This window comes from Kwoniella dejecticola, chromosome 4 (assembly GCF_000512565.2).
Source record: "Kwoniella dejecticola CBS 10117 chromosome 4, complete sequence".
Taxonomy (NCBI): Eukaryota; Fungi; Basidiomycota; class Tremellomycetes; order Tremellales; family Cryptococcaceae; genus Kwoniella; species Kwoniella dejecticola.
Window position 1 is genome coordinate 398,062 of NC_089304.1, and position 27,383 is coordinate 425,444.

The 27,383-nt window shown below is 47.9% G+C and overlaps 13 protein-coding genes across 13 annotated transcripts; 7 read left to right on the forward strand and 6 right to left on the reverse strand.

Annotated features, from left to right (window-relative positions):
• Nucleotides 1-263: 263 nt before the first annotated feature.
• Nucleotides 264-956, forward strand: I303_103415 (uncharacterized protein; the record flags this gene model as incomplete). The annotated part of the gene is made up of 1 exon (XM_018406760.1): nt 264-956. One exon carries the CDS (start codon nt 264-266, stop codon nt 954-956), a length of 693 nt encoding a protein of 230 aa, XP_018263568.1.
• Nucleotides 957-1,221: 265 nt separating this feature from the next.
• Nucleotides 1,222-2,321, reverse strand: I303_103416 (uncharacterized protein; the record flags this gene model as incomplete). The annotated part of the gene is made up of 5 exons (XM_065968752.1): nt 1,222-1,476; nt 1,628-1,700; nt 1,810-2,030; nt 2,161-2,241; nt 2,319-2,321. The coding sequence occupies 5 exons, from the start codon at nt 2,319-2,321 to the stop codon at nt 1,222-1,224; spliced, it is 633 nt and encodes a 210-aa protein (XP_065824824.1).
• Nucleotides 2,322-2,576: 255 nt separating this feature from the next.
• I303_103417 (uncharacterized protein) lies at nt 2,577-3,735 on the forward strand (the record flags this gene model as incomplete). Its single annotated transcript, XM_018406762.1, has 3 exons — nt 2,577-3,283; nt 3,462-3,565; nt 3,677-3,735. The coding sequence occupies 3 exons, from the start codon at nt 2,577-2,579 to the stop codon at nt 3,733-3,735; spliced, it is 870 nt and encodes a 289-aa protein (XP_018263570.1).
• Nucleotides 3,736-3,876: 141 nt separating this feature from the next.
• I303_103418 (uncharacterized protein) lies at nt 3,877-5,280 on the reverse strand (the record flags this gene model as incomplete). Its single annotated transcript, XM_018406763.1, has 4 exons — nt 3,877-3,993; nt 4,086-4,423; nt 4,566-4,643; nt 4,752-5,280. 4 exons carry the CDS (start codon nt 5,278-5,280, stop codon nt 3,877-3,879), a joined length of 1,062 nt encoding a protein of 353 aa, XP_018263571.1.
• Nucleotides 5,281-6,405: 1,125 nt separating this feature from the next.
• On the forward strand, nt 6,406-7,258 carry I303_103419 (uncharacterized protein; the record flags this gene model as incomplete). Its single annotated transcript, XM_018406764.1, has 4 exons — nt 6,406-6,454; nt 6,623-6,743; nt 6,815-7,037; nt 7,109-7,258. The coding sequence occupies 4 exons, from the start codon at nt 6,406-6,408 to the stop codon at nt 7,256-7,258; spliced, it is 543 nt and encodes a 180-aa protein (XP_018263572.1).
• Nucleotides 7,259-7,594: 336 nt separating this feature from the next.
• I303_103420 (uncharacterized protein) lies at nt 7,595-8,962 on the reverse strand (the record flags this gene model as incomplete). The annotated part of the gene is made up of 3 exons (XM_018406765.1): nt 7,595-7,902; nt 7,981-8,457; nt 8,563-8,962. 3 exons carry the CDS (start codon nt 8,960-8,962, stop codon nt 7,595-7,597), a joined length of 1,185 nt encoding a protein of 394 aa, XP_018263573.1.
• Nucleotides 8,963-10,367: 1,405 nt separating this feature from the next.
• Nucleotides 10,368-12,015, forward strand: I303_103421 (uncharacterized protein; the record flags this gene model as incomplete). Its single annotated transcript, XM_018406766.1, has 4 exons — nt 10,368-10,510; nt 10,663-11,009; nt 11,117-11,539; nt 11,591-12,015. 4 exons carry the CDS (start codon nt 10,368-10,370, stop codon nt 12,013-12,015), a joined length of 1,338 nt encoding a protein of 445 aa, XP_018263574.1.
• A 414-nt stretch (nt 12,016-12,429) lies between these two features.
• On the reverse strand, nt 12,430-14,317 carry I303_103422 (uncharacterized protein; the record flags this gene model as incomplete). Its single annotated transcript, XM_018406767.1, has 8 exons — nt 12,430-12,440; nt 12,505-12,658; nt 12,726-12,950; nt 13,012-13,418; nt 13,481-13,575; nt 13,636-13,834; nt 13,909-14,220; nt 14,302-14,317. 8 exons carry the CDS (start codon nt 14,315-14,317, stop codon nt 12,430-12,432), a joined length of 1,419 nt encoding a protein of 472 aa, XP_018263575.1.
• Nucleotides 14,318-14,791: 474 nt separating this feature from the next.
• Nucleotides 14,792-17,354, forward strand: I303_103423 (uncharacterized protein; the record flags this gene model as incomplete). The annotated part of the gene is made up of 4 exons (XM_018406768.1): nt 14,792-15,210; nt 15,277-16,390; nt 16,515-16,727; nt 16,899-17,354. 4 exons carry the CDS (start codon nt 14,792-14,794, stop codon nt 17,352-17,354), a joined length of 2,202 nt encoding a protein of 733 aa, XP_018263576.1.
• A 1,058-nt stretch (nt 17,355-18,412) lies between these two features.
• I303_103424 (uncharacterized protein) lies at nt 18,413-19,422 on the reverse strand (the record flags this gene model as incomplete). Its single annotated transcript, XM_018406769.1, has 6 exons — nt 18,413-18,462; nt 18,559-18,635; nt 18,726-18,769; nt 18,947-19,044; nt 19,236-19,260; nt 19,342-19,422. The coding sequence occupies 6 exons, from the start codon at nt 19,420-19,422 to the stop codon at nt 18,413-18,415; spliced, it is 375 nt and encodes a 124-aa protein (XP_018263577.1).
• Nucleotides 19,423-19,973: 551 nt separating this feature from the next.
• Nucleotides 19,974-21,227, forward strand: I303_103425 (uncharacterized protein; the record flags this gene model as incomplete). Its single annotated transcript, XM_018406770.1, has 5 exons — nt 19,974-20,013; nt 20,126-20,280; nt 20,475-20,627; nt 20,709-21,082; nt 21,164-21,227. 5 exons carry the CDS (start codon nt 19,974-19,976, stop codon nt 21,225-21,227), a joined length of 786 nt encoding a protein of 261 aa, XP_018263578.1.
• A 442-nt stretch (nt 21,228-21,669) lies between these two features.
• Nucleotides 21,670-23,010, reverse strand: I303_103426 (uncharacterized protein; the record flags this gene model as incomplete). The annotated part of the gene is made up of 5 exons (XM_018406771.1): nt 21,670-21,883; nt 22,047-22,205; nt 22,371-22,626; nt 22,790-22,887; nt 22,979-23,010. The coding sequence occupies 5 exons, from the start codon at nt 23,008-23,010 to the stop codon at nt 21,670-21,672; spliced, it is 759 nt and encodes a 252-aa protein (XP_018263579.1).
• A 2,360-nt stretch (nt 23,011-25,370) lies between these two features.
• I303_103427 (uncharacterized protein) lies at nt 25,371-27,312 on the forward strand (the record flags this gene model as incomplete). Its single annotated transcript, XM_018406772.1, has 7 exons — nt 25,371-25,524; nt 25,624-25,692; nt 25,807-26,072; nt 26,169-26,211; nt 26,294-26,423; nt 26,555-26,754; nt 26,897-27,312. 7 exons carry the CDS (start codon nt 25,371-25,373, stop codon nt 27,310-27,312), a joined length of 1,278 nt encoding a protein of 425 aa, XP_018263580.1.
• Between the last annotated feature and the right edge of the window lie 71 nt (nt 27,313-27,383).

Genomic DNA, 27,383 nt, shown 5'->3' on the forward strand with positions numbered 1-27,383 from the left:
ATGATTGTATCTTGCAGAGGAAAGGGGGAAGCAGATTCAACTTTTTTGCGGGTGTTAAGAGTTGTTACGTAATTTCTCACCTTGCAGTTGGGTTTGATTTCGAAAAAGTCTGTTGCGATGGTCACGGACATCAATGGAATCCATGCTACCACTCTACTCTAACAGATCATCTATAACACCCAAGAACCAGCAGATTTGCCTGCCTACCGCAGCTCGATCGCTCAGCTTCCATCTGCTTCGTACTTCGCAAAGCTCGGCTCGATATGAACTCGATCACCCTTCGCCAATTGGCTCGATCAGTCTCAAGCTCTATCCGCTCCTATTCCTCCAAGCCCTCCTCCTCTTCTTCCTCTTCTTCAACATCTAAATCAAGCTACCCACCTCGAAAATCGAATGGGCGAACATTACCCGCCTCTACACTTCGATCTCTGATCTCACTCCACCACTCCTCCGCTGGATTTTTACAAGACCCCAAAGAAGGCCTGGCCGTAGGCTTCGATAACGCTTTCCGACACACACGATCCGACCCATATTTCAGGGGGTTTAACGACTACACTAGCAACCAACTGCATTCATCCTCATCATCCAATAATGATGCTGGGGGTCTAGAGACTCTAGTGGAACGACCCAGGTCGGACGAGAGTCGTGGGGTAGGTCATGCGGGAAGATACCAGATGATATACCCAGCCGAGAATATCCAGAAGAACTTCAAAGCTCGTACCTCCCAATTGTGGTCTGAAACCTCCGGGCAAAGCAAAGACTCGCAGATGCTTAGTGAGAGGGAATTGGCGTTGCAAGAGGCACTGTATGGAACGTGGGAAAGAGGAGGTGTAGGGATGAGTAAAGTCGAGCCTTCTTTGGATGGTGTGCTGGAGTTTGTGGATGCGAAGGGGAAGACGGTCAAGGAGTATGCGCGGGAATGGCAGGAACGAGATGTAAGCAAGGAGGAGATATAGCCGGTAGTCCAAACATAGCTGAACTGCGGATCAGTTGGAGGTGGGAGAATGAAGGACGCATGTTCGGGAAGGAGGATTAATGTCTGATGGAATTGGTTAGGTAATTGGAAATTCATGTCATAGCTCATGATCATCCTGCATCGGCCACAAGACTTTTGTATGTCACGTAGTCCAGAATCTCTGGGTCATTCATCTGCATATGTGCTAGCGCTTTAGAACCATACTGCTCGACGTTTTGGTTAGAAATCTCCGAGTCGTGGTGACTTTACTGCCCTCGCTGCACTTGCACTTGCTTCTGCTGAACCCGCTTATCCCCTCTCTCCATCCTGGCTTTCAACTTTGCCTGCCTTTTCGACTCAGGCTTATCCCCTTCTTGTTCTTGAACATTACCTCCGGCTCCAGCTCCGGCTTGTGCTTGAGCAGGATCACGAGGTTGTTTCGGACCGAATAGACCAGGTAAGAGCATGGCTAAGATAGGTCGGATCGTCGAGAAGAGTTTATACGCTCCGAAGGCTGGGACCTGTGTTATGCAATACAAGGTCAGTTATGATCAATAACAAAATAGGTGTCGCGAGTTGGAGCCGATTCCCGTTTTCAGGATGGTAGTGGCTTGGGCCGAGTAAAGCAGTGTAGCATGTATGAGTATGGGTCATCAATTTGAGACTACGCACCAATAACGATAACCACCACACCCAGTCGCCTAGGAGTGCTGAGCCGAGAGTACATATCCAAGTCATGTAGATCCTAGATAAGTCGTACAGGTTGTCAGCTTGATCATTCATCACTCCAACTACGCTCGCTCTTCGATCGAGATGGATCATACGTAGCGGCTAACAGAATGAGCTTGACTCACAAGTCCCAACCTAATTCGATAACTCCCTTCCCTCCCAAATCCTCGCCTACCCTCACTTGCCCCGAGCCAGGCCTAGACGGCGTCCCGATAGTCCTAAACCATCTCCAAGTGACGATCGAGGCTCCTACGAAGATGACATGCAAGAATATCACGAATTTACGGGGTATGAATGAACGAGAGGTGATCAACGATAGGAGGAATCGTATGACAGGTGATAGTGCCTTTGAAATGATTGAGTTATTTTATGGCATCAGCCAACCTGCATTGATTTCCAGACCGCATGTGTGCTTGATTTTCGTGCTTGTGTCTGAGGTACATAAGGGCGGAAAAGTCAACCGAGGGTGAACGTACATTGACGATCAACAAGCCCAACTCCAAGTTCTTCAAGGCCGTCTCATTGGCCGAAGCTATCCGTTTCGAAGATGCATTTGCCTGCGCGAGGACCGAGGTCGAGCTGGACTATTAGCTATCGAACGCTTGGATAGTCTTCAGCGAGTCGGCTGACGTACCATGATGTCCCGCTATATTGCAGACGATAGCATAATGATGCTAACAATGTGGAAGAGCCAGTAAATCTGTTATCGTTCGGGAACGAGTGGAGGTGGTCCGAGCGTTTTTCGAGGAACTGGAATGTCGAATCTCAAATCCACATTTGTTTGACCATTGCTCGCATTGAGTATTCTACATCGTACCCACCTGTACCGCCCGTTATCTCGGCTTCATTTCCGGTCACAGCAGCTGTCTAGCGAACGCCTGCGGATAACGGGATGCGAACTACCTTTTCCCTTTTGAAATCCCGAGCCAGCGCCTCATCTTCACGTTGGATCGCTCGACAGCAGAAAGACCCCTATGTCAAATCACGTCTGTCCTCCATCGGCAACAACAGAACCAGCTACAATGAGAACACATCGGGCTATCCGTCGTATAGATCCAGATCATCTTTCAAGCTCCTCTCGCTAGCTCAAAAACACCCATCGATTCTCGATGCGGGGCGGATAAAGGTCGTAGTGGATTTAGGAGCTGCTCCGGGGGGATGGACCCAAGTAGCTTCCCACTTATTACATCGCAATGGCCGTCAACGAATCGACGACGGCTTGAAAGCGAAGATCTTCGCGTTGGATATACTGGATATGGAAGCTATCCCGAATGTAGAAGTAATCAGGGGCGATTTCTTATCTGAGCAAGTCCGAAACACACTCCAAATGAAAATAGGTACACTCAAGAATACGGATCCTTTGACGGATCCGTCATTTTTGGATCAAGTAGAAGGGACTCGCTGGGAATGCGGTGTCGATACGGTACTGAGCGATATGATGGCTCCTATGAGCGGAAACAGACTTCGGAACGTCCAGCTCAGTTTGCAACTCTGCGCGGCAGCTACGATCTTTGCTCGGGCCACGTTGAAGTGTGCGAGAGAGGGAGAAGAGGTTAAGAAAATTGGTAATAAACGGATATGGCCTGGTGGGAATTTAGTGTGAGTCGTCTTTCCGAGTCTGAACTTTACACCGGATGCAGTGCGGTGTATCACAGCTGAGGGAGGGATGTGAGAGTGAAGGAGGAAGCAGATCAGGCGAACGTTACGCAGCGTTCGCTATACATCAATTTCCGTTCATGGATGCAGGCTGATCTCAACATTCGTTCGGCGCTGGCAGTATCAAATTCTTCGCTCATCCAGATATGGATGAATTTCGCTCGACTGAGCTGGATCCTTGGTTCAGTAAAGTCGTAGTAGAGAAACCGAAGGAGTCCAGGGCTGGTGAGTGCAGTTTGGTCACCGATGTCATTCCCGTCAGATCATAGACCATAGACCATAGACCATAGACCATAGGTCATCGTAGTCGTTCTGACTGCTTATTTCTATCCACAGAATCAAGCGAAGCGTACTGGGTCTGTCTCGGCTTCAAAGGAGATCCCGCAACGCGGTAGACCGAATAGTTCATGATCATGCGGAAAAAGAAGCTATTTCTTGCGCTTCGAGGGAAAAGAAAGAAGGACATTATAGATCAGAGCGGTAAAATCCCAAAAGTCCAAGATGATACAGAGCGGGAACCACGTCATACCCCTGATCTACCTCGTTATCCTCGAGCTCAACCACAACGAAACAACAGCCATCAACAGGCTCAGACCCATTGTTGGCGTGGAATCATAGTCGTACTGCGAAACTGCAGAAGACACTTTCAACATCTACCGAATAAAGTCAAGTAAGGATCAGCGCATCACTAACGCCTCGGCGTCTTCCTCGTCTCTGAATTGCAAGAATCGCGAGAAGGACTCACCTCCCCAAAGATGACCCCGTCTTTCCCACTGCGGAACCTCGGATCCCCATACTCCATCAACGTCCCCGTGAATTCAGGTAAAACAGCCACCGCAGTCGTGCTTCCCTTGTACAGATCCCAGTCTTCCGAAGATGTCGACGAAGATGAGGAATCGTTGCTGGCGAGGTCGTTAGGATCGAACGACTTGAGATGGTAAAATGACATGGAAGACGATCCACCGCATATTGAATTTGGATCGCCAGAACAAGGAGACGCGCAGGATGATGAGGATGTGTTTGAGGATGAGGAAAGGGTATGAGAGGTTATGCTGGATCCGCAAAAACAGGCCATCCCATTCTCTGCGATAATATCACTTTATCAGCGGCCGCATTCGGTTTTGATGAATGATCAGTGATCGATGTTTGATAGTTGATACTTGATGATTGCTTAGATTGAGTTGGAAGACATGGCGCTGGGATGGGAAATAGGAATAGGACTCACGTAGACCAGCGAAATGGTACGACGATGCAGAGCATGCAGATATACATAGCTCAGGAGTCAATTCGTCGGACGTCGCATCTGCACAAAACACATCGGTTTCGATCAGCGAATCATCCATCTTCGCAATTTCGCACATTGTCAAATAGCTTGCAGAGTAACGGAGAAGGAATAGTATGTAAGGCTCACAAGTCGTGTTCAGTGCTGGTATCCCATTGATGTCATCTACACAACCCCAATACACCCAATCGTTAGGCATACCATCGTCTTCACCCGATTCAGACCCGGTCGACGACGAAGAGGCGGAAGGAAGGGTGGACTCATTTGAGGGTGGTTCGGCAGAACCTCCACTCTGCGCAGGTGTAGCTTGTGTAGGGGTATTGGAGGCTCCTTTGGCGGAAGAGTGAGAAGCGATAGGGACAGCGGTGGAAGAAGGTGGACGGGAGGTGGTTTGAACGGCAGCTTGGGTAGTAGGTCTGGGCGCGGACGTAGTCGGTGATATAGATGTCGAAGGGATAATGGTGGAGACCGATACGGCAGTGGTGGTCACCTGTTGTACGACTGTAGCTGTCGTAGGGTTAGCAGCGGCTGTTGTTTGTACCGCAGTAGTGGTTGGTACGGCAGATGCACTTGAGTCGGACCCAGAGTCCGAGTCGGAGTTGGAATTGGTGAATTGAGACCATGGGGACCAAGAGGAACCTCTCCATAAGAAAGCCATGATGTTTGATAAGTTGCCAGGTCGCTAGTCGCCTTGTAGTTGTTCTCGAGCCCGGGAAGAGGTGCAAAGGAGGGTGAAAAAAGCTGGGTTCGCAAGATGTTGTGATCGAAATGAGCGTGTATGAGTCCGACTGATTGAAATAGACAATGAATGTTAATGGTGATCAGATCAATTACGACGAGGAGCATGAGTCATCAACATGATATCGTAACATCATCATCGGAGATGAACACTCTGAATGCGTCAAGACGAAATTCGAAAGCATTCTGAACTCAGAGAACAGTCAAGTGTCCAAGCGTGAGAAGTCAGTAGTTTACTGATCGGTGTAAGATCGCTAAAATAGATCCGAAGGACGTTGAGGACGGACGCCCACGGTCCAGTGAAGCTTACCACACATATACACGCTCAGAGCAAGGGAAGCAAGGGATAATATACCTGTATGCTGTAGGATTCCTTTGTCAAGGAACGAATTGTCGGATGTGCGCTAATGCAGGTGCCAAAACCTCCGCGCCCGTCTCTGACGGTCCGTTGCGCCTATGCTATCAATCTAGCGCGCTGAGGTTTGATGCCTAAACTAAAGAACGGAGATGCAAGAACACACAACCAGAAATGTGTAGACACGCACACACAAACATTGCTTCAGCATAGACACATGCTCGTGCCTATCCTTTGGCCCGAGCCGAGCATTGACCCGCGTGGAAGGATACTTCGGAGTCTTATTTCCCATCAAGTAGCTGGACCAAATGTCATCCAAAATCTTGATGAACATGGGGATATGTCGAGTATGTATCGCCATCTTATCAGCTCGACAATGATTTATGCATAGGACAACTGATCGATGAAAATAATTACGATCGAATGAATGCTCGAATGCTCAACGTGTCTGATGGAGATCTGAGAATATCCGAAAACGACGCGATCTGGTTGAGTGATGTCATTCTGAATGTTGGGATGATTTCGATCGGCAGTGAGAGCAGGCCGCATCAACTCGCTTTGGAGACCTGGTGACTTGACTGAATCCAGCTTAACGTATCATATCGCTTTCAATTCGTAGTCCATTCTCCTTACTATCTCGTTTCAACCATATCCAGAACAGGCTCACAGACAACCAAATACATACACACAATGGCCAGCTCAAACTCCAAATTACCGATCTTCATTGCCTCCGCTATCGGTAAGTCCTGCCTGTGTGGGCATCCTGATCGATCTCAGTGCGAAAGGATGCTTCGTGTCAGGCCAGGCCAAATAGATCATCCTCGATATGGAGAATAAGCAGAGGCGACTGTCCTCGTCAATGCCCTGTATGATATTTGACTAACGTGTAATTTCGCTTCGCGTTTAGGTGCCCTCGGGGCCGTGTACATCGTCTCGCCCAAGACGGAGGTCTCGGGTATGGGTAAACCGTCAGAAGCGCCCAAGGACGGACGAAGCCAGTCCGCCATAGAAGGAAAGAACAGCGACGAGTAAGTATTGAAGTATACATCCATTATTCCGCACAAAACTAGCTCATATGTGATATCTTGAACTTCGGCAGATCCCCATCGGTGAACTCACCTCACCCTGCACTGCGATACGGCGGAGCTGCTCCGGGCAGTCAGACATCCACTACGGTAGCCGGACAACCTGGATCATCTAGGAAATCGCACTCTGCCGAACACGACGTCAAGACTCGAGACGATCCCACTGCCAGTAGCGGTCAAGGTCTAGAGCAAATGAGGGAGAGGAAGGAGAAGGGTATGGGATTACCTAGCCCACAAGTGAGCCGATCACCAGACTCGGGGCAGATGAGCATTGGATAAGAGCTGATTTTTTCGTGGTGCGTGATCAGGGAGGAGATAGTCCCGCTCAATCGGTCAAGGCGCAAAAGGGATACAATGACGGTCAAGGTCCGCCTCATCCCGATGGACCGCACGAGAAGGATACGAAAGGCGGTAAACAGAGTGGAGGAGGGTGGACATCTTGGTTCGGTGGGAAGTAAGCGGAGAATTCCATCAACTTGGAACTGTCTCGAATGGGAAGAGGGGATGCTCAAAGGAAGGGAAGTGAAGTGTGAAGTGAATTGAAGTCAAAGTCAAAGTTAACCAAGGTATAGTGCAGTATTCGTGTACAATTTGCATGCAGTCCAATTAAACAATTCATTATTTATTCATTTTTTTCACTTCGGATGTCACGCAAACAATCCTGCTTTTCACTGCCATTTCGATTCTCGTCCTCCGTTCTTCCCTGACTCAACAGATGATACTGATACGTCCGTACTTTCCTCTTCCACCTGGGTAACCAACTTACATCACCGATTCACAAAAATGGCGCTATATCACCAGCCTAGCGAGTCATCCACCGGGTCTGCTTCAAGTGCGTCTTGACGATCAATGGGGCAAATTGTATCCATATTCGAAGAGGAAAGTACGGACGTATCAGTATCATCTGTTGAATGAGGGCCATCATCGTTCAAGTTGTAAACGTTATCGTGGTTGTAATCATGATCGTGAATGGATTTCCAGCGAAGGTGAGAAGTCGTTTCAATACAGGACGAATCGAGGTATTCCGATAGAAGATCTTGTTGAGCGATCGCTAAGATGGAATTGAAAATCATCAAAGAGGCATAGGCATGATTGGCTGCGTCTGTTCACGTTCACGAGGTCCCCGATATCAATGGTCAGCCATCATGGAGAGATCTCCCGAAAGTTGGAATCGCTTCACACTCTCTTTGTTGCGCATTGAGATACCCCGTCCAATTCCCATCATGGAAATTCTGGCCCTTCCTCAACCTCTTACCCAGGTAATGGTCACAAAGATCCTTGAGTGCGATATGGAAGCCGTTATGACTGTCCCACGTGTCCGCGTCGACTGTGTGGGCGAATGAGGATATCTCCAACATCGAAGCGGGCACGCGAGAAGGTTCGTCTTCCACACTGCCAATACCACTAGCACTACCGCTATCACCGTCATCATCGGTCGAAGGGGATCGACTGTTCCCGTCAAATTTGAGAGCGTCGAGATCGTCGATGAGGCAAGAGACGGCAGACTTGATATCGCATGTTCTGATGGTACTTCTGCTCTTGTAAAATTGTTCAGGGAAATTCTGGACTAATCTACATTCGTCTGAATGGATGTTCGCTGCGATTTTGTAAATTGCCGGACCACAGATGATCTCTACTGCTTTCTTCGGGATCGCATCTGCGGGACATGGGTATAAGTCGATCACACAACCCTTCATCAGCAGTGTATTCCCATTTCTCGTTCCACGTCCCAGAAACGCGTGGTGAAACAGGAAGGACTTACCTTTAAACTGATCGATCTGGACAAGTACGATCAAATGCTCGTCGCAGAACTGCAACAGGGCAGGCTTACTCTCTTCTGCCCCATGTGCCAAGCCGAAGCCGAGGCCGAGGCCCAGATGCGTCCCAGGGAAGTACGCCGAAGCGAGAGCATTGGTATATTCAATGTCGAAGCCCAAGTACGGACCTACAAGTCTGGAAAGCTGTTCATCGGCTTCGTCTTCTGTGTGCACAACGACTAATTCTGGGGGAGTAGAGCTGTAAGTAGAGTAGCTGAATACGGTCGAACGACGCCATGAATGGGCAGGAGAAGGCGGGAGAGACCAGTCTGTGATATCGGTGAGTTGCGTCTCTGGTGAAGAGACGAAATCTGATTCGTCGGAGTCAAGATTGAGAGTACTCATAACGAGCTGTTGGGCGTGGGATATTGTAGAATGATAAGGCTGTGTCTGTTCCGTTCAGCAGGAGACGAGGCTGGGTACACTCAAACGCACCTATATATACACAAATATATGCTAGAGACTTTACCTTGACCCATGGGAATTTCTCTTATGCTCAACGTCGTGCTCATCCCTCGTCGTAAGCATGACGTCGAGGCTGCACGACGCTACTCCAGTATGCGTCTAGACTGACTAAGACAGTAGGATTAGAGTTTGATGAACATCGATATAAGTTAGTATTAGCTTCAAATCAGATCTGTCTGTGTATAATCCAGGATTACTCGAGTCTGCGTAAATTCTGGTACGACGTGGATTCAGTTCATTACGCATCGCATAAAGGTAAGGCAGTTTATAGCAATCGGTATGATGCTCGGTGCTTGGTGAAAGTCGTCCACGAATCAACGAATCATACCAAGATCGACACTTATCCCTTTCATGTGGAAGGCGTTATTCGGGCCTCTCCGTTGTACCACCAGGGTTCGTGGTGATTCACGATCAGCTAGAGAGAGCCACATAACGCCTTCCACAAGGAAGGTACAAGTTGCATAAGCTACATCTTTGGGGAGAGACACATTGACTGCGACGATACTATCATACCATTCTATATCGCAATACAGAGACTGTGGGCAGAGGAATGTACTGATATGTATACAGCCTTCGTCAGAATGGATTTAGCGTGTGGATCGGTTTCATACTGCGCCTGACAAAGATGTACCAGGCACGTATGTAGACTGTGTCACTCGCAAAAGCTTTCATTGTCGATCATTGTAATTGTGACTCTTCCTGATCGAGTTTCCCGAGTCGCAATGAGCTCTGTATGTCGAATGTATCGTCCTCGGTCTTCATAGACCAAGCTCGTTATCCAAATCAAATGCTTTAATATTCCGACACCCCTGATTCCTCGATTGCTGCTTTCGGCTTGCCCTACCGTTTGGTACACCTCGTACCCCGTCGATCGATCAGATACAAGAGTGGGGAAATACGCTACTGACTTGACATACATCCTGATTGCGATGGATTGATGAATGATTTGATGGATTGACGGATTGATGGATTGGCGTAGATGAGACATGTTTGAGCAGGGGCGAAGATCTCATTTCATCGAGGTCATCTCGGCTTACTTCTCCATCAAGACATCGGCGGTCAAAGCGGTTTATGGGTGCGCATTGCGCATCAAGCTAGTCCGATCTTCTACTGTGGATCTCTAACGCAGTCAATCATGAACAATGGGGGTTGTGATAGGCATATATAGCAACCTTATGAGAATGCTAAGTGGATCAAGGCGTCGCCAGATATTGTTGGGTCTCCTGTCGAGAGGAACTCCTGTCCTGGTGACTTTGGTTGTACGTACACGCTCTGAAAGGGCACGATGCTTGCTCTTCCGTCGCTCGACATCAGGCTGTCAATATCCACATCGAAAACCGTCAAAGTCCTTCAGCAGCTTCAGAGACATTCCGTCGGTCCCCTTCAGAGGGATGCAGGTATCCGACGTATCTCTAGTGGAAGCTTCAGGTAAGTCTGTCCTTGCTGTGCCGACATCAAACCTCATGGATAATTCGGGCATTGTAGCTGTCTTATTGTTCTTACAAGCTTACCTACAAGCGAACCACCACTTCCATGAGACGACCTACACCTCCAGCTCATGTACAGCGCATTTTCAAAAGAACTATCATTGGCGATGGTACCGTGAAATACAACACCATATTCGAATATCGAAATCATCGAGTCCAGAAAAAATTACCCAGATTCATCGGGGAAGCCCTCCCTTTCTATTCTCTATTCGACCATATTCATAAACCGAAAATTGCATACAAGGATGACATGGGTGACGCCAACCTGTGTATCGCCCAGCTCAAGGGTACACATCTTGGATTCAATGTTAGATGGCCTCCGTCCGATGCCGAGTGGGAATGCCTCATCAAAGAAGGATTAGTCAAGCGGAGTGATAAGAGAAAGACGATTCTGCAGTTCTGCGATGAGAGTTTGATAGTTTTAATTGAGGTTGAGGATGGTAAGTCCAGTCCACGCCAATCGTCGACCTTGAGAGCAGATACGAGAACAGTCCTGTACAAAGACATATCACCCGCTGATGCTATATATTGGATTATCACATCGCAGAGATACCGAGTAAAGCAGTAGAGATCCTCTGTGATCCCAAGATCTACAAAGTTGGCACGCCTTTACGACGGGACTTCGATATGCTTCTCCAACGATTTTCACATCAATTCTTCCACCGGGACCATGAGCCAAAAGACGAAACCGATCCTGATCACGATTCCAAGATCACCAAATCACCTCTGGCCGGCCATCTGGATCTCGGGTTGATATCATGGTTGATGGATCATCAAGCATTCCGTGTCAATTTGAACTTCAACTCCAACTCAAGCGTTTCGAGCCGGTTCGACGATTTGAATGTATATCAAAAGGCGCTGTGTAGTGTGAATCCACTGAGGGAGATGTGCAAGGTGCATCTGGGTAAACAACTCAGGTGGAATCGATGGGACGATTGGAAAGGCGATTACGATTCTGATCAAAGAATACGTGAGTGCCCCATTTGATGTTACTTCCGCGGTCTGAGTATCGATGTTGCAGAAGGCACGGGAGGATTAGTCATGGAGATTGATGTTGATCTTGATGTGGACTCGCTGATGGTTGATGGTTCTATCCCCGTAGAATGCGCTGAAGAAGTATACATGAATTTGCAATTACTGAAGAAGATCGAAGATTACGCCGTCATGCAGAAAGATTTCCTCTACTATTTCGAGCCGATATGTGACATGTTCCCGCACCAACTCAAAGCAACGACAGTGCCATTACATCTTACACAGTCAACGTCTGGGGGTTTCGCGGGACTAGCTAATGGCATCAAGGCGTTGAGGCAGAGTCTATTGCTTGATGGCGATGTCGAAGAAATACCCGGTCCATTAGCGGAAAGGATTTATACTGAGTTCGCGGAAGGTAGGGATATCGTCACTATTGCTCAAGATAAAGGAATCTCTACGAATTTGGTTGAGTAAGTGGTGGTCTTATGCTCACTGCAGCCACCAATCAATGTTTATTGACGGAAGTGACGCTGATTGCCTACTTGTTGTGCAGGACATGGATTTGCCAAGTCGCTTCCACTGACGCCTTCCAATTTATGAGTACGCAAGATCGACAGAGACTCTGGAATCAGGTAAAACGAGGCAGTCTGGCTTGGTCAAGATACAATAGACTCTATCATTCGTTGCGAAACCAATTTGATCGGGTATAGTGACATCGAACACTCAACTTTCCGCCCTTCTCGAAATCCCGGTTGATGTGATCTCACTACTCAGACTGGAACAAAACAGACACTCCACTCCGCAATCTGGCTAGTATAGATACACATATCATACCATATGACTGTACATCTTATGCATATCCCATAACAATCGACGTTTCTATACAACCTACTTGCAGCCTACACATTTGCCTCTCATCAGCATATTGAAAAGCGAAATCGATGACGAGAAGATTAGACGTACGCTGATGCACGATGTTCATACCATGTTCTTCATACTCATCTTTCGTAACCCAAAGTTGATGGAAAGTACCTAACGAAGCCAAGACCGATCCTCCTACCCATGAAGCGTATTTCCGCTCGAAGGGTATAGTCGGTGAATGGATCTTGATTTTTTGCTACCACCGAACCCATATCAGCCATTTTTGACTTGTTTCTTATGCAGCTGATCTCGCAAATACTCACACTCGGCATCAAAGCCGCTAATTCCACATCGAGCCTTTCTATCAGTCCTCTTGTCAAAGACGTATTTCCAACAACGACTATATTTTGCAGTAACGCTGCTCTGACGTCTACGTCGCAGGCCATTATGCTGTCGTGCACAAGCTGAGAGAGGGATACGAGGTCTTTGAGCGAATGCGAGTGGTCCGTATTGCTTATACCTCGCAAAGTAGCAGGAGGCTCGACAGCCTAAAGTGCAGTGGATCAGCAAATCGCGGTCGTTGGTCATTGACCGATGTGTGCGACTTACCTGGTTGAAATAGTTCTTGGGATCAAAGAGCATTTCGGTGAACCTGTATCTTTCTTCTCCGAAATACTGATGATATCCATCTGTGAACTCGTAAAGCACCTGAGGAAGATCTTTCGAGGTGTTAAAGTCGAATCCTTTGTAATTTACTATCTCCGTCGTCGCTTCTTTCCAGTTCTCGATGACGCCGTCCTCGCTCCATTTCTTCCAAGACGGCGTGGTCCCGCTCAGCCGATCTTCACGCAAGACTGGATTTGCTTTGGTTCCTGGATTCAACTGCGGGTCTCTCTTCGAGATCAGATGCCTTGAAGCGAGAGACAAGGGGAAGTCGCGAGTCGAAGAGGGTTTTGTGAAGTGGGAGTGAAGTTGAGATATCAATAATTCGGATCCAAGGGGTTGTCTCATGGTACCTAAACCAGAAGAATCAGCTAAAGTAGCACAATCCATTAAGCACTAATTTGAGAAAGCTTACCTGCTCGCAAAGCGTATCCGTCTACAATTGGCACAGCGCTGCTATGTGTATAGCCGACATCTAGTACCAATGCTGTCGGTTTGCCAGCGGCGAAACTGAAAGAAGATATCAGCAACAGCCTTCTCGAGAGGAAAATGATCAACCAGCTGACTCACGCTGATAATACACCCGCTGAGCCGAAATATAAAGCAGGCATCTTCTGGCCCTCAAAGATCATCTGAGTCAACTGTTCTCTCGCCTTAGGCGTGTTCCACGCTGGCTCAGTAATCATCATCGGGTGTTCCTCCGGGTTGACGCCCAGTCTATCGTGCAGAATATGGTCCAGTAGCCTTGATGCTGGTTCCGCATCGTGTACTGATTGACGGCCAAGAACGCGTCAGACTTGTTCGGCTTTGATTAACGCTTTGAAACGAAGGATTGCAACTCACCGATACCATCTTGCATGAAGTTGTCCACCTCCATGCCTTTTCTCCATACTCCGACTCCATCATCGCCTACGAAGTACTTCCTCGTCGTTTTTCCAGAGGTTCCATTTGTCGTGGGTTCCGCCCCATCTCCCATGACTACATCTTCCCCTTCTGCCGGCGCGTTGCCATTCCCATTTGTGGTAGAAGACTCGCCTTCGGGGGTATCGATGTACCCGTAGAACGACGGAGTGACTACTCGTGGACAATCTTCGCCTGCGTATCCAGCTCTGGTGGTGTATGATCCGAAGTCTACCACGAGAGCTGATACCTCGTCTAAAAGGTAGAGAGAGGTGTTAGCGAATTCTCAGCTTGACGGGACATTGCGACTGGGGTACAGAGGTTCCAATGACATACCTCCGTTATATACCATCTTGAGTGATGCACAATCGAGCTGAAACTAAGGCGTGCGGGTAATGGGCTGTAGGACACAGTGTATACAGGTAATGTCAATCGTGTCAAGAGAGTGGTAATGTGGTAATGTTGATCTCTTCTCGCGTTGTTCTGCCTACAGTGGGGATTTGTGTTACACGTGGATATAATTGGTGTGGGTTATCAGTACTCGAGTAAGTGATGATATAGGTGATAACCGGAGGATGCATATGCATTGGCCTTGTTCTCACTCTGCTAGCGATTTCTGACAAGAATAATATATCGATACTTCCTCCCTTACGACTATAATTCAGGATCCCAGTGTCTGTCCATACCTTGTCAGAGTCGCTACATGTCAAAGTTATCAAAGATATCCCCCTGTCGCATCGAAATATCCAATTAAAACTATCACCTAGCATATCTCGTCACCTTATCAAGACCCATATCCCAATCAAATCAAGTCACCTCAAATTCGATGCCAAATTCTACTACAGCTACAGCCTCATTACATGCCTTGACCGAACGTCTAGCGTCTCAATCGAGGTCTCTCCACCCTTTCATCAATTCCGGTGGTTTACCTTTACCTCCTAATTTCCCTTCTCCCCAAGCTCTAGCTCAAGCAGCGAACGCTTACCGACAGCCCGCACCTCCACCTTCATTACCCTCCATCCAGATCCAGGGTCGACATCAGGAGCCCTCAACCTCAGATCCGACCAACGGCGATGAAAAGCGAGTAGGTGTTGTACGATGTCCCGAAGGTAGAGCATGGCAAGAGAAGAATCGCCATGCGAGTGAACGTCTGGGCAGATTCAGCGAGGCGGAGATGGACGGGTTCGTGGATGATATGGGGATGATTCTGCGGAAAGAGTATGATTGTTGGGTTGAGCAGTGCTGGTGAGCGCCGCTGAACGAGATTTGCTCGATTCAGGCTAACCGTTATGCACCGCTATGAAATGATAGGCAAGAAGCGTTCCATCATTTGTTCACGCATACCCTGCCCAACTTGATCATCCACCTCATCATGACTGGCTCGACTCCGAACTTCCTGCGCCGGAAGATTGTCTACGGCGGACAGCAGCTGGACCATCTCTTCCAATCGCAAATGCTACATCTCTTATATGAAGAGCTAGAAAAACGTTTATCCGGATTACGACCTCACTCCAATGCAGAAGCTGGCCCGTCCACTCTGGATAAATTGTCTACTCTCGCTTTACCAACTCCTCCTTCAGCCGGTGGCGCACCTTCCGCGAACCAAAACAGTCTATACAGGGACGGTGTCTGTTTTCATGGTCTAAGCCACAACCACGGCATACCTGAAGAGGAAGACGATCATGGACCGTGCCTCTGCCAATTGACGACTTGTCTGAACTGTTTTCGCAATTCGGCACGACAACGTAAAGGCCCGACAAGTCTCTTACCGTACGAATTGAAATCTACCAGAGTCGCAAATGGATGGTTGGGAGGAATAGAGAGTGAGGAGCAGAGTAAATTGCGTCAAGATTCCCTAAAACGCAAAGCTACAAACAGTATCAATTTACCTAGTGGTAAAGGGTTTATTCAAAATAGCAAATCTCCTAATTCACCTACTTTGAACTCCTCTAAGAAAGTGGAAAGGGGACCGCAGATCTTCCCGCATCCACAGATGACTGATGTTCTGGCTGTCGAAGAACACCTGCGATGGAGATTGAAAGAGCTAGGAGCGCGAGATCCAGCAGTGGAAACCCGTTATGGACCCTCAACAAATCATCCGATAGCCTTGGACGGAATAGACCTACCAGCGTTCAGCCAGTCCGAAGACGGTATTTCGGAGGATGGATCTGTAAAGTCGGCTGTACCGCCAAGCAAAGCACCTGTGCCGCCTACGACGGGGAACAAGATCAAGGTCGCGAAAGGCCGAGGGGGGAAACTGAGGAAAATGATCATCAATCCGAATGGAACGGTACCGAAATCCAAGGAGAATTCAAGCATGAAGGACGGAAAGAAAGCGGTCGTGTATCTGCCAAAGGAATGGACGGAGGAAGAGGCTGCTCAGAGGAATACCGCTATCGTCCTGACTTTTAGGCATTTCGTCAAGGTAAGTGAACTCGATCTCGTGACTGCCCCTTGACGAATCAGCAGACCTTGAAAGGTTTCTGTGATCACACACAGTATCCTGATCAGACTGATCCATGGCATCTCGCTGATCGTGTTGTACATAGCTTCTCCACCAGATATCAACAGCCGCTTCACCGTTCTCTTACCCTTCCTACGCCAAAGATATTGACGAACTGCAGCGAGTACATCCGATAGCCCTGTATCGGCGACTCGCCGAACCCTCTGTGCAGCGGCGGGATGATCCGAACGAACTTAGAGCTTGGCAAGGGTGTATGGAGAAATGGGCTGAGGAACTGGGTGGGAAGGAACGGAAGAGGGTGAGTGGATATTTCCAGCTGTTCTCTTTCTTTCAAAGCATTGCATTTGGAAGAAGTGGCGGATGGGAAGCATTTAGAGATTACCGCTTCTCTGAGTCAGAGTTGATTAGGGCAGGCATAAAATGTCGGCGGTCAAGGATGTCGGGCTCACTCTGTTGAATCTTTGAATAGGGAAACGAATACTCAAATTCTAAGGATCACGCTTCTGCCGTCCGCTCATACACTCGAGCGATCTCATTAGACGGCAAAAAGACAGTATATTATTCGAACCGAGCGATCGCTTTGAACAATCTAGGTGAATTTGAAAAAGCAGAACAAGATTGTAATTACCTATTGAAGATCGATAATAAGAATCAAAAGGCTCTGTATCAACGAGCGATCAGTAGAAAAGGTCTGGGCAAGTTGAAATTGGCTGAGATGGACTTAGAGGAGTTGTTGAAACAGACTGATTATACGGCTACTCCTACCCCTACTCCTACTACTGCTGCACCTGCAACTGCGAATTTGACTACGAACACGAACACGAACTCGAATTCGAATGGGATATCAGACAAGTCGGCTGCGGCCACGGTGGTGCCCGCGGGTAATGAGAGTGCGAGGAATCTGAGGAATAGTCTGTATAGGTGATGGTGAGACAATCCACAAAAGCTGTTGACGAGTCTACAAGGACAAATCAGTCATTACTAGATAGTTGGTGGGGTTGGGGATGATAGTTCGTATACTGCATAGTGCTAGTGCATAATACATAGTACATAGTGCGAAGGACATAGTGGAAAGCGCATTGAGCATCATCATTGTTATTGGGTATTGTTGTCACAGAACCTCCCGACTGTATCATGCATAATACATCTTAGCATATCATGACTTACAGAAGCTTGTGCACTTGCACATGCACTTGCACATTTAGCGACTGCGACTGCTCAGAGTCTTCATATCATAGAGTATCTATCTGGTCTGGTCGAGCCTCTTCTTCATTCGGCGGCTTGTTCTCTTTCTCTTTCTCCTTTCTCGAGGAACGCTAGACTGTTGAAAGAATCATGAAGAGGTCGACGTGGGGGTCCCAACGAGAAAACACAGATCATCTCACGGACTTTGACTCAACACCCATGGCCACAAAGACCAACAACATTGACTCTCTTTATGCTCAATGCTCAATGCTCAATGCTCAATGCTCAATGCTCAATGCTCAATGCTCAATGCTCAATGCTCAATGCTCAATGCTCAATGCTCAATGCTCAATGCTCAATGCTCAATGCTCAATGCTCAATGCTCAATGCTCAATGCTCAATGCTCAATGCTCAATGCTCAATGCTCAATGCTCAATGCTCAATGGTGTTGGCCCCATACAAAGATCGAGGATGTTTAGTCCGATCTGAGGAGGTGTATTTCACTGACAGACCACACGCATCCCACGGCATCATTCCTGATTTGTTTCTACGATGACTCGTATTCGCGTGGAAATTATCTGCATCTGAGTGAAATGAAATACTTCAGATATCCCTTTTATGTATCTAAACTACACGATTTATCCAATCTGAACGAATGTATTCGAGTCGTTTATTCCATTTGGACCGCTTGTCTACATCTACAAGCTCCCGATCGATACCTGACCCCTCAATCAACGATTCCTTTTCTCCACTAAGAACCACACAGCCACACAGAACCATCCACCACCCCCCGACAGCCTATCGCCTGACACCTTGGTTCGTTCGGGTAGTACCACGTCGAGCGTTTGCTAAATCGTGATCGTCGGTCAGCTTGTACCCTTGAATGCACACAAAGACCGCAATAGAAAAGAAAACAGTAGACAGGTAGGCAGGTAGGTACGCACCTCGTTGGATAGTAGCTCTTCCTCTGGCTGCTCCGATACCTCTTCCTCTCATTGCATTAGGACCGACTCGCTTGAACCTGTTCAGGCGATCCGCATCATGTCAGCTTCCATGGCGAGTTTGGGCTTTCCGGATCTCTTGTCTAAGTTATGGAGAACGCGATACTCACATAGGTGCGTTGGCGAGCAAGTCTGGGACGATGACGAATCGGATCTACAGTATGATCCGATAAATCAGTAAAGTTGCAGTATATCGAGTCTCTCTGGAGCCATGGCGAAGCATTCTCATATATTACGCTCTAGCAGTACTTCCGCGACCAATTCCGCCATTCCCTATTCGCTCTGAGGGCTTCTTTCATCCACCCATAAGAGTGACCGAAGCTCCACTCACCATGCTTCCCCGGATGTACACTTGTTCCAACTGCGATACACGTCCGTCCCTAGCTGTAACCGTTATTTCCCTCAAGGAGATATTCAGCGAATCCTCAGCTGTTTTGTGTTGTCGTAGAACGAGGCATGAATTGGGCACGGCCAAGGATGATATAATTTGTGATCCGGCATTTGAGATGATTGATCGTAGTAGGTAGGAATTGGACGGAGACGATGGATCAAGTAAAGATGGTCAGTCGGATCAGCTAAATCCTTCCTGACTTTTCCTACACCGCGCCATTTCGACTTACCCTCCATCAACTTTCCTCGGTACATCTACAAGCGAGCACATGATCAGCAAGTGTCCTCTCCTCTACGCGAAGCGGTCTTGGGACACGTCATGCGACTCCAACTCACCTCCCCCGTCTTCAGCTCAACGGTCACTATATGACCCAAAGACTCGTGCAGAAGCTTGACTGGTACACCTAAATTGGCCATTTTGATCTATCTTTCTTCTTTGGATCGAGCGGAGAGGAGATTGGGGTGGCTGGTGACAATACAGACAACGCTAGTGAGTGGATGAAGGGGGTATCGTCGTAGTAGATCTGTGAAATGCCAACTATGTTATCTCACTTTTGATATGGTTTCTTCGAAGTCGACGAGATTGAGGTTGACTTGACTTCACTAAATGACGGGAGTATTTACGATGTACCAGGTCCCAATAAAGTGGGCAACACAAATAAGGAGACTGGGACATTAAAAGTGGAGGTTGTCCATGATAAATAATGGCTTTCTCGATCGTTACGTACTTGGAATGGGTTTGTTGATCACCAAGTTAGTTTAGTATGACGACAATCGGCGTACAGTGAAAGAGGTCACATCAGATGATGTAAACATGACCATTATATATGGGGGGAGAGACATGTCAATCCCAATGTATTTCTTCCTTCTTTAGATGCGCATACTGAATTTGTCACTGATCAGACCTACACTGCTGATCTCGATAACCAACTCACCACGCACTAGACCCGATCGAATACACTCTCATCATGGTCAAATCCGAACAAGAAGTAGTTAGCGATTTCAATGGTATGTCCCTGTCCTCATGGCCCATTTGATCTGAGTTCCGACATTCATCATCTACCGATTATATATCATTCGCCTTCATTTGATCAAAGCTGATCGATGGACCATAACGCAGAAATCGTTAACATGACAGCTGACGAGCTCGAGGAGTTCCTCAAGACCGAAGGGTCCGAGACTACGGGGTTCCAGAAAGAGGATGGTTCTGGTGAATCCATAGGTCACGAGAGCGGGAGGAAGATCGTCGATATCCTCAAGAGAAATTCTAGCAAAGTAAGTTGAGCCTTGCGGTGCTGTCTTCGCGGGATTGCAAAACAACCCAGTGTGTCTCGTTATGGATATCTTTCAACCCTTCTACTCTTCTTCTCGATGCACTATATCTGTTGATCCTATACATTCTCTTTCCTCGTGCAATCTGGCATTTCGACCGACAACAAGCTGATCGTCTCGTTTTTGTCATTTCTCAGGACCCATCGAAATACACCGATGAGGACAAAGAGCACATGCGCAAAGTCGTGTCGTACTGCAAAAGACACTTGGCGCAGGAAGGTAAACTGAAGGAAACCAAAGGTCCAGAGGAGTTGGAGAAAAGCAAATCCACCCGGAGTTTGAAGAACTGGGTGAGTATCATTTCGTCCTTTCTTGTCGTCGGGCTGGGTCACGTCAGAATTTCAGCCTGATGACATACTGTGCGCTTGTAGGGCCACGACCCGATGAAGACCCTTTCTAAATCTGAACAACCTAAGAAATCCGATAAACCAACTTCCAAGAAAGCCGAGAAGCCCACATCCAAAAAGGCAGAAAAGCCCGCATCGAAGAAGGCTGCCTCCGCTGAGAAACCCAAGTCGAAAGGCGGTAAAGCCTCAACAGAGAAAGAGGAGAAGGAAGACGGACAAGAAGATAAGGCTGATGAGAAGGCAAAAGAGACCGAGAAGCCACAATCCAAAGGTAGAGGAAGACCACCGAAGAACGCTTCTTCTTCTGCTGCTGCTCCTGATACCGAAGAGGCCAAAACCGGAGAGAAGAGGGAAGGCGAAGATAAGAAATCTGAGAAACCCGCTAGTAAGAAAGCGAAGTAAGTTGATCCCCTATTGCCCAACAAATACTTCTGTGCGATGAATATTAAAGCTGATCATTGCGGATCTATTTTTGGTAGGACGACTAAAGAGCCTACTGAAGGTACGAGGAAACCACCTAGTAGAGGCGTCAAGAAGGCCTAGGATCAGACTCAGTGAGAGCCGTCGAAGAGTTGTCTGATTCGTCAAGCTGTCAATCGTAACGGAGGTCCTGCGAGGCGGACATTTGGAGTTGAGCACCGTGATCAATCAAGTACTCCGGGTTCAACGATTGTATGATAAGTACCATGAGTCAGTAGTCCGAGTGAAGAATAGTCATGTAAACAGATATCATGAGATTCAGTGTCTCGGACGATCCTCCGTCCAGACTGCCTCAATATTTTCACCTACATTTGCAAGTCTGATGGAAGCTACCCTGCCAAGTGTGGTCCTCCGAGCTGGGGGGGGTCGGGGGGAGGCGACCTTTCGTTATATGTATACATGACATGCTTTATCTTCTACCACCATAGACACCATAGTCCCCTTCGTCCCAGCTACGTCGCCCGGTGGATCCCTCCGAAGGAAATGTCGTTTACTTATACTGTGCTTACAAAGACAAATAATCCTTGACTTCATTCTCGGTCAGTTTCCTGAACGTAGGAGGTAATCTTTCTCCAGACTTTTCCACCATTTGATCAGGCGTGGGCACAGTGACTATCCCAATCTCGATAGTCTGCTCAGTCATCGCTCCTTCGAACCCTTCTTTCAGCGTCAACAGGGCAGTGTGAATAGCGTCTTCGAGAGAAAGTTCGTCGTTGTACCTATACATCACGATCCGATTAGCCTCAGCGGTGCTCTCTCCCTAGATAGATACTAGATATTGTATCCCACGGGGGATTCCCGCATTCCGGAATAGGATCAAGCAAGCAAGGAGGAAGAGCATGAAGATCGACAGAGAGTAAAAGCTGAGATGATCGGACCCACCTCTTCTCCAAGAACGTCTTAGCATTCACCATATTCTTCCCGATCGCACTTGCTTTCCAAGCCCAATAAGAACCCGATGGATCGATCTGCCATAATGACTGACCTCGATGGGCGTCCCACCCAGCGATGAGCAGGGAGATACCGTATGGTCTGACACCTCTGCGATGCCATGTCATGTCATGTCAAATGCGTTCATATCAGCAATCGTTTCCACTCAATTTCCAGAAGACGACGGTAAGTCATCCGGCATTTTGCCAGACCGTAGTCCAGCCTTTTTGAACAGGCAGTATAGCCTGAAATCTGAAGATCTGAATGCAAACTCACCCAGATTGAGTAGCTTTCTGCATAACCCCCGCCACCTCCTGTACCAATACCTTCGTGGGAGGGTATTCGCCGTACACTTTCCAATACGCCTGAGCGATCTTTCGCGCCTTGGCAACGAGAATACGGAAGTCGGGTCCCATACCAGAATAGACGAAGCCGATGTTAGGACATATAGGAGCGACCTTCTCTATTGCCGAAGTGTCCAGAAGGAGGGAAGGTGATTTCTTTTCGGTGGCAAGGACGATACCGTTCGTAGCTAGTTCAGACCATGATCAATGTATGCTCGACCCAAACCGGCGCGAGAAACAGTTTGGGTTTTGGGTTGGAACATTTAGGGGTCAGAGTGTGCTTGAGTGATCGAGTAAGGGCACTGATAAGAAGAAGAGGTAGGTAGCATAGAGAAGAAGAATGAGGCTCACCTTTGATTCCTAACGATGTCGTTCCCCCGGACACAGCAGCTAAGGCATGTTCAATTTGTACTAATTTACCGGACGGGGAGAAGGTCGTAAGGGAGAAACTGCGTCGACGGATAGGATCAGCGATACAGTCGCGGGAGAGGAATCAAGGCGAGAGATGAGTTTGAGTCTTTCTCAACAAGCGTGACTCACGAATAAGCACCACCACTTCCTGGACCAGACATGTTGAACTACTGTTGGAGGTTTCGAGGATGAGCGAAGTTGCGTGGGGACAAAGGGTTGCTTGGTAGAACGCTAAGTTTGGTCGTCCGTCAAGACTGGAGAGTCGTGGGACTAGCGGCTGGTAGCGAGGGGGGGTTTGTCTAAGCTGTTCTCGGTTTCAATCAGATTGATATGGTGCTATGAATACTAACGACTGACGATTGTGTCAACTCGACCGTTGGACATTCGCGACGACACGCTTGCGCTCATCCGCTTCGTTCGTATTACGTAACAAGGCAAATCGAGCTTAAACAGCCGACCTTGATTATGGCGATGATCCTGTAAAACAGATGCAGTATTCAAGTCATGCGGATGCCATGGTGTCTGCAAGCATGCATGTCGCGGAGGCAAGCACCATAAACCCACATTCTTGCTTATTGGCGCATCTCAACCTGCCACCGTCAACGTATGGCTGATCGAAAACACGAGGACATCAACAACGCACGCTCAAATCCGCGGGGCCTTTTCGATGGTTCTTATCCGTTAGATCGACATTGCAAGGCAATGCTTCATAATAGAGGCTGATCGGACCACAGGCATTGAACCAAGCCTTACTGCATGCGGTAGACTCCATCCTGGTTACGATCGATCAATTCGCCGGCTCGCCAGTCAAGCCAGTGGTTGGACATCCTTTTTCGCCTTTCTCGGCTCGACTTCCCGTTGCCCTGTGAGATAACAGATGAAGCTTACTGCAGGTTGGCCAACCCGCTCCGATCAGCGTATGAGAAGCTAGCAGTCTCTACACGGCGCGAAAGGCTATCGGACAACTCCCTGTCAAGTCGTCGCGGAGATGATCGCCTACATCTTTCCGAAATACCAGATAATCAATATCAGCTAGACTTTGCAAGTGAGCTTCGATGTTCCGACCCGACTTCACTGCCTGATCGATCAGATCTCGGTGTCAAACCTTTACTGCATCACCGAGCCGACACCAAAGCCCCGATCTGCAAAGTATGAGAAGCGGGGTGATAGACTAGTGCGTAACCCTAAATTGCTAATGATTGATCCTCAGGAGTACACGATATTATAGGGCGTACGATGCAGGGTCCATTGGGTGTTTCAAAGGCATCTCGGATATAAATGTATCGACAAGGTTCATTTGTCCTTCTTGTTTTGCTTTCTGTGTCTGTGTGCGGAATATATGACCAAAGGGAAGATCTGGACAGAATAGGCAGGTCTTGTCGATCTTACTTAGGACAAGGATCAATTCGTTGTCATTTTCATCGAATTCAGGAGGATGGAATGGAAGAGGGTAACTGGTCTGTGCGTGTACATTTGTTGTATATGAGGCAGTGTCGGCGATATCGGAGGACACGATGCCTCGCCTCTCCCCAGCGTCGGCAGTCCCGATGTCTGAAATTGAAGATATGAAGGAAGTTTCAATGAAATCGTCCTTTGGCAGAAGATTCGGACGAGGCGCCATCGGTCCATTGCTCCAGGACCTTACAGAATATTTTGATCGTGCATTTGATCATCAATATACCTTCAGCTCCTCGATGTGGATACATACAAACAAGCTCACAAGAGTACACACAAAGCACAGCTGAACACACGCAAACAGACAGGATGTTTGGGCTGGACAAGGACAAAAAGAAGCTTCTGAGCACTGCTTCTTCCGTGGAGCGTGTCCCAACTGTTTGCTCTGATTGTCATGTCGATCTGACCGCATCTTTTCACTCATTTCACCTACAAAAACTTTGTATGAGCGGATCAACTAGCGTTATACCCTTTGTACAGCCTCTGTCCATACGCCTCACACCTCTATAATTCAGTCATCCCTCAGAGGAAACGGAATGCCCTTCCACACAAGGCACCTTGATCAATCAACCAGTGGACATACGATACACTTACGATCTTTCCGATCTTTAGATATCTTCAGCGGCCAGTCGAAGGGAGAGGCGAGTGGAGTGGAGTGTTCGAAGCGAGACCATGGCTAGAGATTGATCTGTGTAAAGGGACGCGCCTTCCAAGGGTGTAATCTAGCTTGGCAAAGGGAAGAGAAAAGAATCTTACAGTACTATGAAGTATAAGCCATCATAGCCATTAGATCGCTTGAGATTGTGTAAAGGTATAAAGGAATTGGAAGGCTAGGAAGGAAAAGCTTGATTCCATTCGCCTCATCCTCAACCCACTTCTCCTTGATACCTATTCATCTACCCTTCGAACCAGCTCAACCCTCACGGGCAATTCCAAGTCCCAGTCAATAGTCAGTAGATTCAGTATTCAAACGCCCACACCCGCACCGCACTCCGCATAGCTACCTTCACGAAAGTAAGCATACTACCCTCAAGGGAGTAGTGTGGCACCTCTTGCAACGACGAAGATGGCGTTCCAGCACTTTGAACTCCTCATCCCCTCTCTCATCGCTACAATCCTCGCTTTGTACCCTTTACCATGGCATATCCGTACTCGAAATATCGCAACATTGTCCATGATCTTCTGGATGACCTGCTTAAACATGGTTCATAACATCAACTGTAAGTGGCATCACTTCTTCGTCGTGACCTACATATCATTTTACAGTACATGCAGTCTGTCAATCTAATTATGTGCTTTGTTTTGCGGTCTTTGTCTAGGTATCGCATGGCATGACAATTCCAATATCAAAGCTCGGGTCTGGGGAGATATCAGTACAGTCATCATCGGTAAGTCCCCCCATCTCATCACTCGGTCTTACACCGCCCTCTGGCCAAAGGATGTACGGTACAAGCGCTAATGCCACATTGGATTCGATACTGTACTGAAAATACTATATGTAGTCGGCTACAACTTCGCATTACCTATTGCTCATTTGTTATTGGCGAAGCAACTCGAGTGTCTGACTACCCTCAGACCCCATTCTCCGCTTTACGATGACAAGGCACGGAGAAAACATAAAATCTTCGATCTGTCCGTCACCTTCCTGGCGCCGATTATAGGGGTACTGGTGCACCTCAGTAATATGGACAGAAGGTTCTACGTCGTGGAGAGTTTTGGGCCGATGCCTGCTACTTACTGGAACGTCTGGGGAGTCTTCTGGATGGCTGTATGTCCCCCAGTTTTCGATTGATTGCCTGGGGCGAGGTTGCAAGCTTTCGCTCATATCGACTGTGACACTGACATCCTCGTCTCCTTGTTGCAGATCATTCCCATCTGCATAGCTTGTGCTTGTGCTGTATATACGGGTGAGTCACTCACTCATTCGCATATCCATGATTGGGATCGTGTAGCTAAATCAGTTGTCGGTGGTCGATGTGATACGAATAGCCCTCGCTCTGATCAATATAATCAAAAGACGTAAACAGATGTTATCGATGATCGCCTCAGGTGCCTCTGTGAACAAAGAACAATTCGTCAGATTGCTCTTCCTGACTGTGGCCGAACTGGGTACTTGCGGGTGAGTGTGACTGCCATTCGATTCTCTCTAGACCGATAAGAGGTAAAGGTATCAGGCTTAGTCAGCTGACTGGCCGCCTTCGATCTCTTGCTTGTTTCCCTATCCATCTGCACCTTGCTTATTTATCACAGCCTTCGAGCGATATTCAATTTGATGTCATTCCAAAGAGGCCCTCAGCCGCTCGGTCATTTCGGCCCGCCAGTGCACAATCTCCGTCGAATCGAAAGTATCCCATTATCGTTAGTATCCGAACGAGGGATGCTCGTTTTGCAATTATCTTATTTCACCTGTGTGGCGTGTAGTTATATCTTTCTTTTGTGTTTCGTCACTAGTGAGTCGAGTTGATCACTCTCGTCTCACACCTGCTTGATTGACCATGCTTCGTACACGGCACTGCACTGCACTGCCACTTCCTGATTTCCTCGGAAGTCAAGCGAGGCTGTATTGATGTTGATTGCTTTCGATCGACATAGGCGCCGAAGTCAAGAGGTTCTACGGCCAGATCCTACACCGAGTCTTCCCATGTATCCCTGAACCCAAATCCTCACAACACAAGATGGGTTCGATGGAAAGTAGTTTCAACAGTAACAACGGACGAAGTGGTGGGAAAATCCAGATTCTCACTTCGTCCTCTACTTCCACATATATTTCCACCAACCCCGATATGCCTCTTTCGCCTTTCTTACAGAAGGAGTCAACATCCAATATGACTAGAGACCAAGATAGGGATATTAGCCTCGAGGATATGTTGGGTACACCTGTTATGGGTCCTTCAGGGGTGTATATGCCTAGAAAAGGCAGTGCGGGTATGATTGGAAGTAAGAACACTTATAATAGTTCGGAGATCTATTTACCGCCTATGCTGGTTGATAAGGAGAAACGTGAGTGATCGTCTGGATAAGATGCCATGCACAGGTATGAGGGTGGCGCTGATATACAACCTTGTCCCTAGGTCCAATG